General features: G+C 41.0%; 1 protein-coding gene across 1 annotated transcript in view; it reads right to left on the minus strand.

Moving 5' to 3' along the window:
- LOC141116662 (NACHT, LRR and PYD domains-containing protein 3-like) overlaps positions 1-16,917 on the minus strand; it is a 140,577-nt gene that overhangs the window by 20,158 nt on the left and 103,502 nt on the right. Inside the window, exon 4 of the mRNA XM_073609055.1 lies at positions 3,350-3,415. Coding sequence (XP_073465156.1) covers positions 3,350-3,415 — 66 coding nt within the window. The remainder of the gene's footprint in view (positions 1-3,349; positions 3,416-16,917) is intronic.

Here is a 16,917-nt window from a genome sequence, read left to right on the forward strand (position 1 = left end):
TTGTTGGACAGACACTATTTTTATGGTGCATGTTTCCATAATATCCACACGCTTCTTGTGTGTTACTTGTCCCAGTGCCATAGGTGTTCTTTATTTCTTTGTGTGTTCTTTCTTGCCCATATCTGCTGCTGTGATTTTCTATAGCATTAATCTGGAGCTGTGTTCCTTCCAGTACCTGCATGTCCTTTCTTGACATTTCATATGCTCTGGCAATTCTTATGACTTTCTCAAGATTTAAGTCTTCTTCCTGCAGCAGCTTTTCCTGAACTTCCTTAAACTTACTGCCCATCAGAATGCGGTCTTTTATCATATCTCCAGCATCATAGAAAGCACAGTCTTTGGCAAGCAAGTGCAGCTGTGTTACCCATTCATCCACAGACTCACCTCCACACTGCTTCCTCTCATAAAACAGTTTCCTTTGCACCGTGGAGTTTCTCCTTGGGTTGCAGTACGCCTCAAACTTTGCAAACAGTACCTCTGTTTTCTTTTTGTCCTCTGCACTGATCTCCACACTTGCTTGCCAGGCTCGGCACACATCACATCCTTTTTGTCCCACACATATCAGAAAGTGAGCTGCTTTCTGCTGATCAGACCATAAGTCTGCATCTGGTCCTGCAAACACAAGCTTTATCAGCTCCCTCCATTGTGACCAGTTTTCAGATACATTCCCTGATTCCAAATCCAGGGATGGAATGTTCTTTGTGAAAGGTACCCTTGTGAAGCGCCATCTACCCAAAGGGGAGCTAAAAGTGGTCAAGTAACTGCTGGCTTCATCAAGACGCAATTGCCAGTAACCCGAATGGGCGTCTAGTACACTAAATACTGTTGCTCCTACTAGCTTGTGTACTATATCCTCTATGGTGGGGATTTTGTAGTGTTCTCTCATTATGACTTTATTCAAATCACGTGGGTCAATGCATATACGAATTGCACCTGTGTTCTTCTTCTCCACCACAACCATAGAACTGAGCCATTCCGATGGTTCTGTGACCTTTTTTACTACTCCCAGCTTCTCCATCCTAGTGAGTTCTTGTCTGACTTTATTCACAAGAGTTAAAGGTATTCTCCTTGGGGCATGAATGACAGGCTGTGCACCCTCTTTTATATGTATGCGGCTTACACCCGGGAGGCACCCCAGGCCCTTGAATAGATCACAGTACTCACGTTTAATGTCAGCCTCTGTCAGACATCTGTGCCCACCATCCACAGTCATTATGATCTTCACAAGTCCAATCTCTTTACTTGTTCTGAGACCTAGCACGGCTGGGGCTTGTGTTTCTATCACAAACAATTGTAAAGCCTTTTCAGATCCCTTGCATGAACATTTTGCATGACAGCGACCCATTACTTTCAGCTTTTCACCACCATATCCCATTAGTTTTGGTAGGTCCTGAGTCTCTAAGGGGGATTCATTACTGAGGTATTCCAGGTATATGTGGCTTGGCACACAATTTACTTGTGCTCCTGTATCTATTTTGAATGTGGAGTTTTGTTAGCCCCTATCTGTAATGTTACAGTTGCTTCATCTACAGACTGATGTGTTTTTTGTACTGCTGCAAGATATATTGGGGTGCAGTCTGAGTCTGACCCTGCATTGTCATCATTGCCCTCTATGGCATTTCCGGTTTATGAAGACAGTTTACACACCCTGGCAAAATGTCCTCTTTTCTTGCATGTATTGCATATCTGCCCCCTTGTTGGACAGACACTATTGTTATGGTGCATGTTTCCATAATATCCACACGCTTCTTGTGTGTTACTTGTCCCAGTGCCATAGGTGTTCTTTATTTCTTTGTGTGTTCTTTCTTGCCCATATCTGCTGCTGTGATTTTCTATAGCATTAATCTGGAGCTGTGTTCCTTCCAGTACCTGCATGTCCTTTCTTGACATTTCATATGCTCTGGCAATTCTTATGACTTTCTCAAGATTTAAGTCTTCTTCCTGCAGCAGCTTTTCCTGAACTTCCTTAAACTTACTGCCCATCAGAATGCGGTCTTTTATCATATCTCCAGCATCATAGAAGGCACAGTCTTTGGCAAGCAAGTGCAGCTGTGTTACCCATTCATCCACAGACTCACTTCCACACTGCTTCCTCTGATAAAACTGTTTCCTTTGCACTGTGGAGTTTCTCCTTGGGTTGCAGCATGCCTCAAACTTTGTAAACAGTACCTCTGTTTTCTTTTTGTCCTCTGCACTGATCTCCACACTTGCTTGCCAGGCTCGGCACACATCACGTCCTTTTTGTCCCACACATACCAGAAAGTGAGCTGCTTTCTGCTCATCAGACCATTAGTCTGCATCTGGTCCTGCAAACACAAGCTTTATCAGCTCCCTCCATTGTGACCAGTTTTCAGATACATTCCCTGATTCCAAATCCAGGGATGGAATGTTCTTTGTGTTGCTGTTTGCTGCCATGATTCTTCTCATCCCACGTCTGGTACCATGTGATGATTTAACACCAAGAATAGGCAGACAACAAGAGCTTTAACATGAGTCTGGTGTTTATTCAGCAGCATCCATCTTACAGAGCTCTCCACAGCTCCCCACCCCCAGATCACATGACCAAAACTGTTAACTGTTTCCTAACATGCATAAGGAACTAGGCATAACAACTGAACTTGAATTATAACATAAAGTATACACATCATTACAGGAGGTGCCAACGTTTTTTCTTCCTAGTGTTCTACTCTTGTAGGTGTTGCTATAAAACCCTGTTTGGTCATGGATAAAGAAGAGGCTGTGTGTCAATGAACATAATAAAGCTTCCTTTATCTTCATAGAATGCAAGAAGGTAAATAAAATCTTCAGCCTTTAGAACCTCTTTAAGTGATATTACAGATGAGAACTAGGAATATATACATCTTTGTATGTTTCTGATTATTAAGTGACATCCAAATCTCCTCTATCATTCAGGAACACTATGAAATCTCTGACATGGTGATCATATAGTATTATTCACAAACACATCTGTTGGGTTATGATGTCACAATACCTCACACAGATAGAAGCATTTTGACATATGAAGTTGGCAGGCTACAGTTTTTAAAGGGCAATACAGTAGTCCATTGGTGAGAACACGTTTTTTAGATCCATTTCCTGCAATGAGCTTCTGGCCATGGAATAAAATGGAATTCAATTTATTGTTCAGAACTATGAACCTGGTAACAGAAGACAGACCCCAGATCCAGTATAATCGGTGTACATAGATCATCATTATAATTTCTAAAGATTCAGATCTAGAAGTCCTCAGTGGAGTAGATGGTACAAAAGAAGTGTAATTATTCCAACACCATCTCCGCACCTTACACAAAGTGATTCCTGTGATAGATACACTACAGGTTTTATTTACCTTTCAGCTCCAGAGTCAGGGAATGTCCAAGTTCATCCAGCAGAATCTGATCCGGCAGACCCTTACCTATAGAGAGGAATATAAGATTAGGGCTCTGAGTCATGTATGATTGAAGCTGACCTTTCACATACACCAAGCTACACATTACAATTATGTCCAAGCAGCAGAATATAATGAATCCTATGTTACATGTAACATGTCAGAGTAACATTCTCCATATTCTGATCATATATAAAAATATACAGAAGTGATCTGATTAAGATTGTGTTCTGAATAGGGATGAGCTTTGAGTTCGAGTCGAACTCATGTTCGACTCGAGCATCGGCTGTTCACCAGTTCGCTGAACAGCGAACAATTTGGTGTGTTCGCGGCAAATTCGAAAGCCGCTGAACATCCTTTAAAAGTCTATGGGAGAAATCAAAAGTGCTAATTTTAAAGGCTTATATGCAAGTTATTTTCATAAAAAGTGTTTGGGGATCTGGGTCCTGCCCCAGGGGACATGGATCAATGCAACTTTTATGTGTATTGTCGGACCGGCAATTCATTAATAGCCGTGAGTAGTTTTAAATGACTTTTTTTCCTTTGAAATGTCATTTTGCTGTCAGACTGTTCTAAACACGGGAAACATGCGCCCCTTTACAGGCATTCTATAGAAACCCCCAGTGTAGTATGGGTCTATATTCATATATAACTTTAGTTATTGAATTACAAGAAACTTAGTAATAGTTTTAAGGTGATTACTATATATATATATATATATATATATATATATATATATATATATATATATATATATATATCTCACAGATGGTCACTCACAGATGGTCACATTGTCTCAGGCTAGTCTTTTGTTAGTACCAGATAAATGCAGCTTATTCGCACCTTCCATCTAGCCTTTAAAAGGTCAGACAATAGAGAAGGCCAGTGGATTCTAAGGACATGAATGTGCCTAGACTTTAAACAGACCATCGCCTTCCAGAACTTTCAGTAGTTATGGGGTCCCCTGGAATTGAATATGCTGTATTTATCCTGTATCGTATCATCTGTAATACATCTTTAATCAAAGCTAAGTAAAACTTTTTATTACATTCTTTGTGTTATGTGTATTAATCCTTGCATTTACTGACCACATATCTGAAAGGGGAAATATATGAATGAACCCATGAATAAATGTAACACAGAATTTAACCCCTTGTTACATAATGGCGCTGTGAGCAGGATATTTAACCCTTTCAGTGCTGGTTTGAAGTGCAGTGATTAATCCTAGTAATACTGTTGTGAATTGTAATGTTTTTTGACTATTGGGAAACTGTATTATTAGTGTGGACTGAGATGGGAGGTTTGTTGTTAGCTTTGCTTTGGTGGCAGTTAGTGGCAGATATGTTTGATTTACATTGAATAAATATAGCAAAGGGGTAGATGGTCAAATGTTTCCACTCATTGTGTGCTTAGCGAACCCCCGGCAAGCTTTAGATTTTTTGAGATATAGAACAGATGAGCTAATGACCGCGTTAGGTGGACGAGTGGCCCTTTCGCTGGTGCTCAAATAATTGTTCTTTGAGGTTTAAAAACAATGCGCAGAAAACAGGTAGGAAAAGGAAAAATATGACCTGTGTTGATGCTTAGATTGTGATTACTGCAGTAATATATGTTGAGTTTAAATGTTGAGCTCTTTTGTTGGTTGTTTAGCTAGCTATTGGTGAGGAAAAGTTGCTTGTATGGATGATATGTAAAAATGCATTTGCCTACTGATGTTTAAGCATGTTTAACATTAGAATAGTTAAGTAATGAAACTAAGGCAAAAGTTTTGAGAAAAGTGAGTCTTTTGTATGTTTAACTGAAAAGATCAGTAATTAGCAGGAATGGCTGTAGCTTGCAGCATCCCCCTCTCAGCTTCCTTATTATCAATTGCATGTAATACCCAAGTATCACCATTCATATGACCAATGCTGGGCCCATGCATGGAACAGAATACCTGTGTACATTACATGCCCTCAGCTGGGAAAAAAAAAGAGAATGGGGAGGGGAATTTAAAAAAATAGTAAAAATTGTTATTACTTATAAAAATCAGCACATGGAGAAAATCCCCATATACTAGATGAACGACATCACTGCAGCCACCCCAATATACCCACCCTAAACATCCAATTCACGATGCGAATGGTAAACATATTACAAATATTACATATTACATATTACAGATATGCGCGTCAAATATAATCATATACACACGACACCCAAATATGGGGGAACCCACGGGACTCAATGTCGAATTCGATTTGAATTGTTTCATCTCTGATAAATAATGTGTATGGGGTACTGTTTCGGATTGGTGTACCTAGTACATAGTGATAGAGAGCAATATTTGTATGGCGTATCATTATAGAATGTTAATTATGCACATAGGGCATTTTATCATAGTACTGATACTCACATCTGTTATGTGGGTGTCGTGTGTATATGATTATATTTGACGCGCATATCTGTAATATGTAATATGTAATATTTGTAATATGTTTACCATTCGCATCGTGAATTGGATGTTTAGGGTGGGTATATTGGGGTGGCTGCAGTGATGTCGTTCATCTAGTATATGGGGATTTTCTCCATGTGCTGATTTTTATAAGTAATAACAATTTTTACTATTTTTTAAATTCCCCTCCCCATTCTCTTTTTTTTTTCCAGCTGAGGGCATGTAATGTACACAGGTATTCTGTTCCATGCATGGGCCCAGCATTGGTCATATGAATGGTGATACTTGGGTGTTACATGCAATTGATAATAAGGAAGCTGTACATAGAATGTAGTTCTATTTTGCTGATCGCCATGCTGATAGCCTGGGGAGGAGGTCTGGTTACTGGGGGCGGTGCTCTGTACTTGTTTGCGTTCCAGCTTATTTTTACAACGCGTCAGTATGATCACATGACCGGCCGTCCTGACGCCAGTGACGTCACGGCGGCCGTTCCTATGCTGATGGGAGTGTCCCGCCTCCAGAGTGCTTGTTTACCTTTCAGCCTCTATTAATCAACACGCTAGTGTGATCACATGACCGGCCGTCCTGGCGTCAGTGACGTCACGGCGGCCGTTCTAATACACATTCATAGGAGTGTTCTGTCTCCGAAGTGACGGCCTGAGGGGGAGGTTTTGATTACTGGGGGAGGAGCTCTGGTTCTGAGAGTGTTCCAGCTTTGGCTGGTAATCAAGAATGTAAGGTCACATGATCGGCCATCCCGGCGTCAATGACGTCACGGCGGTCTGTGTAATTTAATCTTTTTGTTTCCTGCTTCCTAATGTCACATAAGCCTGAGTTACCATAGTGACCTAGTAGTTTTAGCAGGAAGCAATCCCTTTGACCCCTAGGTAGCCGGAGCCGATTGGACGGTACCCCAGGGGGTGGTTTATCTTACAGGAAGTAGACAATTTGGGTTTTATATATTTAGATGTGATGTCTTTTATCTCCATTACCTCTGACGAAGTCCCGAGGAGGACGATACGCGTGCGGGAGTTTCTGGACATCACTGCAGCCACCATCTAACCCACGTTATCCCTTGATGACATTTTATCTGTATCCCAGCACTAGGGCATAGTGCTGTGCTTGTGAGTACCTGATTTTTAATAAATGTTACAGTTTTTAGCCACGCAGTGTGCACTATGTACTTTCATTTTTATTACATGTGATATGACCTGCAATTTTGAGTGCCTTCTTCATTACCGAGGGACCATCTTCCCAGACAAGTCTTCATCCCCATCCACTGAGCGTGGTATATGCTGTTTTGACCCATCTGTTAGTTCAGGGGTCCATATGCTGAGGTGAGCGGTTTGGCTGGCCGGTGGTGGTATCACGGATATATAGCACTGCATGGAATATCTTGAGCACCTGTATCACTACAGAGGAGAACTTTTTTCCTATCCACATTTGATTCCACTTTAAAGGGATTTTATTTGGACTTTTAGGTTTAGCGCTGCACTGCTTTGTTTTACCAAATAATTTACTGCAGCCTGGTGATTTTTCTGAGGGGGTGGACACCCAGATAGGATACTATTCAGGGTTTGAGGATCTAGAGGTTTAATGATAACTTGTTCGCCTACAGTCATGAATGGGGCCTGTACAATAGGAGAAGTATCAGCATTCTGCTGTTCCTGTTTCCTTATTTCTTCTTGATTTAACCTTTCTTTTTGTGCTCTGGTTAATACTTTCACTTCTTCCACATCTCCTTGTAACTGAGATGAAGTTGAAGCTTCCATGATTGCCTCAGTTGTAGAGACAGAATCAGCTATAGCCACCTCAGGTGGTGCAGACACACTAGCTGATACTTGTGCACTTGAAGGGGGTCTTAATGGAGAGGAAGTTGATGCACCGGATGCCTCATCATCCTCATCATCACTACTACTCACTAAATCTCTAGCCTGCATTTGTGCCCTCTGTAATGAAGCTACATACAGACAAACACTATCATCATCATCAGTTCCAGCTAAGCTGGGATATAGTGGCATGTAAGGAGGTGGAGTTGTTGGAGGTCTAGGAAATATACAATCACGGCAATCACATGTTCCCATGAATGGCATAGTCCCTAATTCCTGTAAACCATCGTCTTGCCACAATTGAGTAATCAATTGTTTTCTATTAAGACTAGATCCTAATTTTAACTTTTTGTGTTTTCCCATTTGTCTTAATTCATCATTTGAATATTCTCCATAAAACCCATCTTTGCTTTGCTGGAAATCATCCATTCCCAACATTTGTGTTAATTTTCTTTTTTTTGCACCCTCTGTATGCCATAGCCCTCTTTGTTTTGCTTGCTTTCTTAGATGAGTAATTGGAACCTCTTCATACTCATCTGTCATTGCCATTAAACTTTTATTGTTCCCATAATTTACTGATGGTTTATAATATGGAGCTAATTTTATCCATGTCTTGGCACACTTGCCCATATATTTCATGTCCCGGTCAGGATCTCATGAATAGTAAGGAAATGCTTTATTGTCATTCAAACACAATCCTCTGATCATAAAAAGGGTAATGAGAGCAAGGTGTGTACAAGGGAAGGCCAATATCCTAAGAAATTTTACTGGAGAAAGAAATATGCACTATAAGTGCATTTAGGTCACCCTTGAAGGATATTTGTGCTGGCCAAAAATATTTAATCTCATAGATAGTTTTTTATATAAAAGTGCACTACAGTGCCATCTTTATTAAACATATAGAAATTCAATATATAAGAGGTAACAGTAGAAAATACAAATGTATAAAGTGCAAATACAAACACTGTACATCCAATTGCATATAGAAGATATAGCACCCATGTGCCTACAGCCCGCAGCCTGTATGTAGAGGATCAAGCGGATGAGGTGTATAGCACGTGACCCGACATGTTTCGGAAATAGGTGTGTATTACTCCTTCATCAAGGGATTTATAATTAGGTGCTCAAGTCTATCTGTAAATTTCAAAAGACAGTAAAAGAGTAATAGAAGATATCTATATCGTCATAAATTGTATGCGACTGCACTTTTGCAATATATGCGATTTAGTAATTATTGGGAAAGTAATACAAAAAAGTCTAATAGAGACTAATCGTACTTACATCAATTTGATTCATAAAAGCAAGCAGAAAATAACAAAGAACAGCGGTTGAACCAGCAGAACTGGGAGCAGGCTGATTTTTTGGTTCACAGAGCACAAGATGGGTAGCCAGGAGTGCAGTGCAGAGCGTTGCAGCACTTTCACAAGGGATGGCCGATAGAGATCTGTGTATTTAAAAATTGGTGTTGTAAATGTACAAGGCATATAATTAAGCCAATGCTTTGCTGAAAGACCGAATGGTCGTTCAGCTATAGTAAAGGAGAAAATAAGCATGTAGGGTGAGTATTCCAGTATGTAGAGCAAAGTATCCAATCAAATTACCTTGTGGCTGTTTAGTAATCTCTCAAGACTCAGACCTCCAGGCAGCAGTTCAAAAGACTGACAAATGCCTAAGGAGTGTCTGTGTCTTGTGCTCTGTGAACCAAAGATGCACTGTAGTGCACTTTTATATAAAAAACTATCTATGAGATTAAATATTTTTGGCCAGCACAAATATCCTTCAAGGGCGACCTAAATGCACTTATAGTGCATATTTCTTTCTCCAATCCTCTGATCATGTTTATATGAAAAGGTGAAAATGATCCTGTTCTAGGGAATGGTTCAAAACCAAGTTTAGTCTGTGACCATTCTAATAAATTGGTCAGAAAAGGTTCCATATAAAAAGCCCTTGCATATTACAAATTCTTTAGCAGTTTCATTTTCTAAGGCTTTAGGAAACATTACTCCACTCGACCTCTTACCTGCTGACTTTGGTATTTCATTTTGAGTCTTAAAAACTTAATCTTTGTCTTAGCAAGTTCAGCATCTTTCTTACCCCATCTTGAAATTAAGTTACCCATTCTACAGCTTTTGTTTAACCTCTAGACAATGGAAAGTGCAAAAAACCTTAAAGACACAAGCAACAAAATAATGTACAGAAGACAAACTCAACCTTGTAATAATACTCATGTATTCTATACTCTTATTAGGGATGAGCCGAACACCCCCCTGTTCGGTTCGCACCAGAACATGCGAACAGGAAAAAAATTTGTTCGAACACGCGAACACCGTTAAAGTCTATGGGACACGAACATGAATAATCAAAAGTGCTAATTTTAAAGGCTAATATGCAAGTTATTGTCAATAAAAGTGTTTGGGGACCTGGGTCCTGCCCCAGGGGACATGAATCAATGCAAAAAAAAGTTTTAAAAAGGGCCGTTTTTTCAGGAGCAGTGATTTTAATAATGCTTAAAGTCAAACAATAAAAGTGTAATATCCCTTTAAATTTCATACCTGGGGGGTGTCTATAGTATGCCTGTAAAGGGGCGCATGTTTCCCGTGTTTAGAACAGTCTGACAGCAAAATGACATTTTGAAGGAAAAAACACATTTAAAACTACCGCGGCTATTGCATTGCCGACAATACACATAGAAGTTCATTGATAAAAACGGCATGGGAATTCCCCACAGGGCAACCCCGAACCAAAATTAAAAAAAAAAAATGATGTGGGACTCCCCCTAAATTCCATACAAGGCCCTTCAGGTCTGGTATGGATATTAAGGGGAACCCCAGCCAAAATTTAAAAAAAAAAATTGACGTGGGGTTCCCCCTAAATTCCATACCAGACCTGAAGGGTCTGGTATGTATTTTAAGGGGAACCCCGTGCCAAAAAAAAAAAAAAAAACGGCGTGGGGTCCCCCCAAAAATCCATACCAGACCCTTATCCGAGCACGCAACCTGGCAGGCCGCAGGAAAAGAGGGGGGACGAGAGTGCGGCCCCCTCCCCCTCCTGAACCGTACCAGGCCACATGCCCTCAACATTGGGAGGGTGCTTTGGGGTAGCCCCCCAAAACACCTTGTCCCCATGTTGATGAAGACAAGGGCCTCATCCCCACAACCCTGGCCGGTGGTTGTGGGGGTCTGCGGGCGGGGGGCTTATCGGAATCTGGAAGCCCCCTTTAACAAGGGGACCCCCAGATCCCGGCCCCCCCCTGTGTGAAATGGTAAGGGGGTACTTACCCCTACCATTTCACTAAAAAACTGTCAAAAATGTTAAAAATGACAAGAGACAGTTTTTGACAATTCCTTTATTTAAATACTTCTTCTTTCTTCTTTCTTCCTTCATCTTCTTCTTCTTCTGGTTCTTCTGGCTCTTCTGGTTCTTCCTCCGGCGTTCTCGTCCAGCATCTCCTCCGCGGCGTCTTCTATCTTCTTCTCCTCGGGCCGCTCCGCACCCATGGCATGGGGGGGGAGGCTCCCGCTCTTCTCCTCATCTTCTTCTCTTCTTCATCTTCTTCTTCATCTTCTTCTTCTTCTTCTTCTTCTCTTCTTCCTTCTTCTCTTCTTCGTTTCTTCTCCGGGCCGCTCCGCAGCCATGCTGGCATGGTGGGAGGCTCCCGCTGTGTGACGGCGTCTCTTCATCTGACGGTTCTTAAATAACGGGGGGCGGGGCCACCCGGTGACCCCGCCCCCCTCTGACGCACGGGACATGACGGGACTTCCCTGTGGCATTCCCCGTGACGTCACAGGGAAGTCCCGTCAAGTCACCGTGCGTCAGAGGGGGGCGGGGTCACTGGATGGCCCCGCCCCCCTTATTTAAGAACCGTCAGACGAAGAGACGCCGTCACACAGCGGGAGCCTCCCACTATGCCAGCATGGCTGCAGAGCGGCCCGGAGAAGAAACGAAGAAGAGAAGAAGGAAGAAGAGAAGAAGAAGAAGAAGAAGAAGATGAAGAAGAAGATGAAGAGAAGAGCGGGAGCCTCCCCCCCCATGACATGGGTGCGGAGCGGCCCGAGGAGAAGAAGATAGAAGACGCCGCGGAGGAGATGCTGGACGAGAACGCCGGAGGAAGAACCAGAAGAGCCAGAAGAACCAGAAGAAGAAGAAGATGAAGGAAGAAAGAAGAAGCATTTAAATAAAGGAATTGTCAAAAACTGTCTCTTGTCATTTTTAACATTTTTGACAGTTTTTTAGTGAAATGGTAGGGGTAAGTACCCCCTTACCATTTCACACGGGGGGGGCCGGGATCTGGGGGTCCCCTTGTTAAAGGGGGCTTCCAGATTCCGATAAGCCCCCCGCCCGCAGACCCCCACAACCACCGGCCAGGGTTGTGGGGATGAGGCCCTTGTCTTCATCAACATGGGGACAAGGTGTTTTGGGGGGCTACCCCAAAGCACCCTCCCAATGTTGAGGGCATGTGGCCTGGTACGGTTCAGGAGGGGGGGGGGCCGCACTCTCGTCCCCCCCTCTTTTCCTGTGGCCTGCCAGGTTGCGTGCTCGGATAAGGGTCTGGTATGGATTTTTGGGGGGACCCCACGCCGTTTTTTTTTTTTTTTTGGCGCAGGGTTCCCCTTAAAATCCATACCAGACCTGAAGGGTCTGGTATGGAATTTAGGGGGAACCCCACGTCAATTTTTTAAAAAAATTTTGGCTGGGGTTCCCCTTAATATCCATACCAGACCTGAAGGGCCTTGTATGGAATTTAGGGGGACCCCCACATCATTTTTTTTTTTTTTTTTGGTTCGGGGTTGCCCTGTGGGGAATTCCCATGCCGTTTTTATCAATGAACTTCTATGTGTATTGTCGGCAATGCAATAGCCGCGGGTAGTTTTAAATGAGTTTTTTCCTTCCAAATGTCATTTTGAGGTCAGACTGTTCTAAACACAGGAAACATGCGCCCCTTTACAGGCATACTATAGACACCCCCAAGGTACGAAATTTAAAGGGATATTACACTTTTATTGTTTGACTTTAAGCATTAATAAAATCACTGCTCCTGAAAAAACGTCCGTTTTTAAAACTTTTTTTTGCATTGATCCATGTCCCCTGGGGCAGGACCCGGGTCCCCAAACACTTTTTATGACAATAACTTGCATATAAGCCTTTAAAATTAGCAGTTTTGATTTCTCCCATAGACTTTTAAAGGGTGTTCTGCGGCATTCGAATTTGCCGCGAACACCCCAAATTGTTCGCTGTTCGGCAAACTTGCGAACAGCCAATGTTCGAGTAGAACATGAGTTCGACTCGAACTCGAAGCTCATCCCTAACTCTTATCTCTATATACCTTAGTAGTTACAGACTTTATAGACTTATCTTACCACATCTACAATTTTATCACCATATATATATATATATCATTATATTATGACAACTTAAGTACTATATATCATGCAAGACAAACATATAGCACATAGAACAAACATGCAAACAGACATGTGTTTGATAACCAGGTGATATATAATGATATTCAGAGGACAAATTTTGTTAGAATAAAAATGAAAAAAGAAAAATCAGATTGTGAAAATGTTCGATTTTCTCAAAGAAAACCTTCCTCAAATAAGTAAAAACCTGTGCTTTCCAAGCACCCATTTGCTTATCCAAGCAAAATGCTAGCATATATCTGCTTTCCCAAAGCAGAAACCTTTGCCATCCAACAGCAATAAAACCTGCCACACACTCAAAATGTCACAACTCAAAAGCACACCAGTTCTGTCACCAGCAGTGACACAGCTGAGAGGAAAGAAAAGATATACTTTACCATCTCCACTGATATCACCACTTGAGAGACAGTCCCGCTTACTGACACCATCAGTGGAGGCTCTGACAAAATTTCCTTAGGAAATAAACTTGCAGATCAGGTTCCACATAATCAATCGCTTCTAAACCCATTGGTCCATCACATCTGCCATCATTTTTAATACCTTCCTTGATAGAGGATACTGACCTTTTCCATTTGCAAGCATTTGCAATGCCAGATGATTTTCAATTTTGGTCAAGGAATGGGTTGTCCCAAGACCAATTTGGTCTGTGGGCCAACAAGGAGGGAGACATCTGTAAGTATGGTCTCCTGAGAGCAGTGGCTCCATTGTTCATTTCTCATTATAATAGATTTGAACATAAAAGTAAAAAGAATACATTAATGGCTATTGCTAGACATTTTGTATGTAGAGATTTGTGGAATCTAATTGATGTTCAACTATCCAGGTGTTTAATATGTGCACAAAACAATGTACAAGGAAAGAAGGTAGGTGCATTGGATCATTTGCCAGCACCCCAAGGTCCAATGCAGAAATTACAAATTGATTTCACTCACATGCCAGTAGCAAAGGGTGGTTTTAAATATCTTTTGGTAATCGTGGACAAATTTTCAAAATTGCTTGAAGGAATCCCTACAGTAAGAGAGAGTGCTAAGACAGTTGCTAAAATCCTGTGTAAGGAATGGATCTCAAGATATGGTTGCCCTGTAATCATAGATAGTGACAAGGGACCAGCATGCACTGCAGCACCAACAGGACACATTAGCAGACTGTTAGCAATTGATTGGAAATTTCACATACCATATCATCCACAGAGTTCAGGGATTGTAGAAAGAATGAACAGAACCATCAAAGACAAGTTAAGAAAGGGAACAGGGGGAGTTTTAAAAATTGGATAGAACATCCACCAGCTGTGCTTGCAGAAATAAGAATGACCCCTAATAAAAACACAAAATTATCCCCTTTTGAAGTTCTAATGGGAAGACCATTCCCTACGCCTTGGGTTAGGGGTACAGCAAGGAGATTTAGAAGTGATACAACAAGAACATGTGGTAAAATTGATTGAGAAATTAAATTCAATCTATGGTGATGTTTCTTTGTCTTTCTCACTTCCAGCAGGACAGCCAACACATCCTTTTCAAGTAGGTGATCAATTCTTGTTAAACAACTGCAGAAGCACGGGTCACTAGATCCACCCTACGGTGAACAGACAACAGTAATAGCAATTACTAGAACAGCTGTTCTTACTGAGCAATCTCCAGCGTGGATACATGCATCGAGAATCACGCATGCACCAAGAACAGGACCAAGAAGAGATGATAAGTCCCAGGATCTTGCGAAAGGGACGTCAGAAGGAGATACCATTGACCACATTGATAAAACATAGGGGAGTAACTGTCTGTAGCATTACCATTACACTTGGTCTTGTCATATATATGATAGCACGTGATATATATGATTCATGCCCATGGTCAAACAGATTGCAGTGCACACAGATCATGGCTACAACAGATATTGACAAACGAAGTCTAAAAAATGATGAATATCCAAGTCTATTATGGAAAACTCATATGAAAATTGCACAGACCGCCAACAAATCCAATTGTTGGGTATGTTCCAGGCCTCCATTAGGTCTTACAAATCCTGCAATGATGGCTGTATTTATTCCTTATAGCATTACAGTAAATCAATCAGCACCCATAAATGAAATAAATATCAAAATTGCACAACCTTATGATGATGTTTGGGAATCAGGAATAGGAAAGAACTTCTCCAGTATGGATAAGTATTTTTGTAAACAATTAAGACAACCAATTTATGTGAGTGGAAAACAAGGAAAACCTAGTATTGGTTATCGACTAGGAGGGAAAGGTGGGAGGATTGGAAGAGTAAAATGTTCTAAAGGTCTTGTAGTAGACATAGGAGACATAGATGTAGCAGACCCCCATCGTATAGATAATGTGGTTATATGTCAAGGAAAACATTGTAGCTCAGCAATAATGAACAAACATCTATATACAACTTTCTTCCTGATAGATAAAATAATACAGAAGGCCAGAATTCCTAAATGTTTCTCACTTGCCACACCTTTCTTTTGGTTATGCGGAGACCATGCATATAAAATTGTTCCAGCCAAAGAGTCATGGGTCGGTGCCCTAGTAACTTTGGTACCTGCTGCTTATGTATCAGAAAATTATATTGATGCAAGTTATCAATTAAGAACTGTATGGAACCATAAAGATAAAAGGGAACTTTTTGATGCTGGAGACATGACTTGGTCTATGTTTCCATCTTTCACAGGGTGGGGAATTGTTTTGATGGAAAGATTAAATGAGTTTTTTTAAATATAATGGATGAAATTCTAAATGAAACCACAAGTGCTATAGATTTATTAAATGAAGAAGTACGAGAATTAAGTAGATTAGCTTTGCATGAGAAAATGGCTTTAGATTACTTGTTAGCTTCAGAAGGAGGATTTTGCCAATTTATAGGAAATTAATGTTGTACTTGGACATCAGACTATGAAAATAAAATAGAAGAGCATTTGCACAGAATAAAAGAATTACAGCATAAAGCAAGAAACATTGCTGAAGAAGGGTGGAATCCATTCAAAGGATTGGGAGGTGCAGGAGAATGGTTTAGTGGATTGTTTCTATGGATGAAGAAAGTGGGTGTTGTGATACTGATGTGTCTTTTGTTTGTTCTTTTTGCATATGTCATCCTTAAGATCCTGCTCTGCATGATCAAAGGATACAAGTACAAGATGAACCAATCTTCAAAAACTGAATATGAGCTGCAACCAATGACTTCCTAACCACGCCCAGGGGAATGGTGATGTTACCCTCAAGATGTGGCATCCCTCTATGAGACAAAGACATTATGAATTTGATCTTATGGATAATACATTGGACTTCTAATTTACTTAGCTGGTTTATCCCTTTTGTAAGGGATAAAAGGAGGGATTTTAAGGATATGATTGACTATACAGTCTCCATTTTGGTCTGCAGCTGGATCTTTAAATGTAGAATCATTTAGCAGTATAAATAAGAGTTAAGATAGAAATTGCTGACAGGGTAGATCATGTAACCTACTAAATAGTTCTTGGAAAGTCCCTGAACAGTTTGACATGACATGCTCTAACAAAGTAAATAGTAGATAAGAGATCAAACGACCAGCAGAAGCTATGTGTAATTAATCAGTAATTAGTCTCGTACCATTTGATGTTGATTCTTGTGATTGGTTCTAAATACACCGCCTTGTACTACGCCTCTTATACTTTGCCTTGTAAGCATACTATATATACCATGAATGGTTAAAATATACTTTGAGTTAAAGCATCATAAACCTGTCTCCTGTGGTGTTTTGCTCCTGAATGCATTTGAAGGGTTTGATAGCCTGGTGATCCTACTAACATACTTAACTTGACAGAAGGAGAAAGAAGTCCACACAGGAACTTAAAGCACACGGGCA

The sequence above is a fragment of the Aquarana catesbeiana genome, linkage group LG13 (assembly GCF_042186555.1).
Source record: "Aquarana catesbeiana isolate 2022-GZ linkage group LG13, ASM4218655v1, whole genome shotgun sequence".
NCBI lineage: Eukaryota > Metazoa > Chordata > Amphibia > Anura > Ranidae > Aquarana > Aquarana catesbeiana.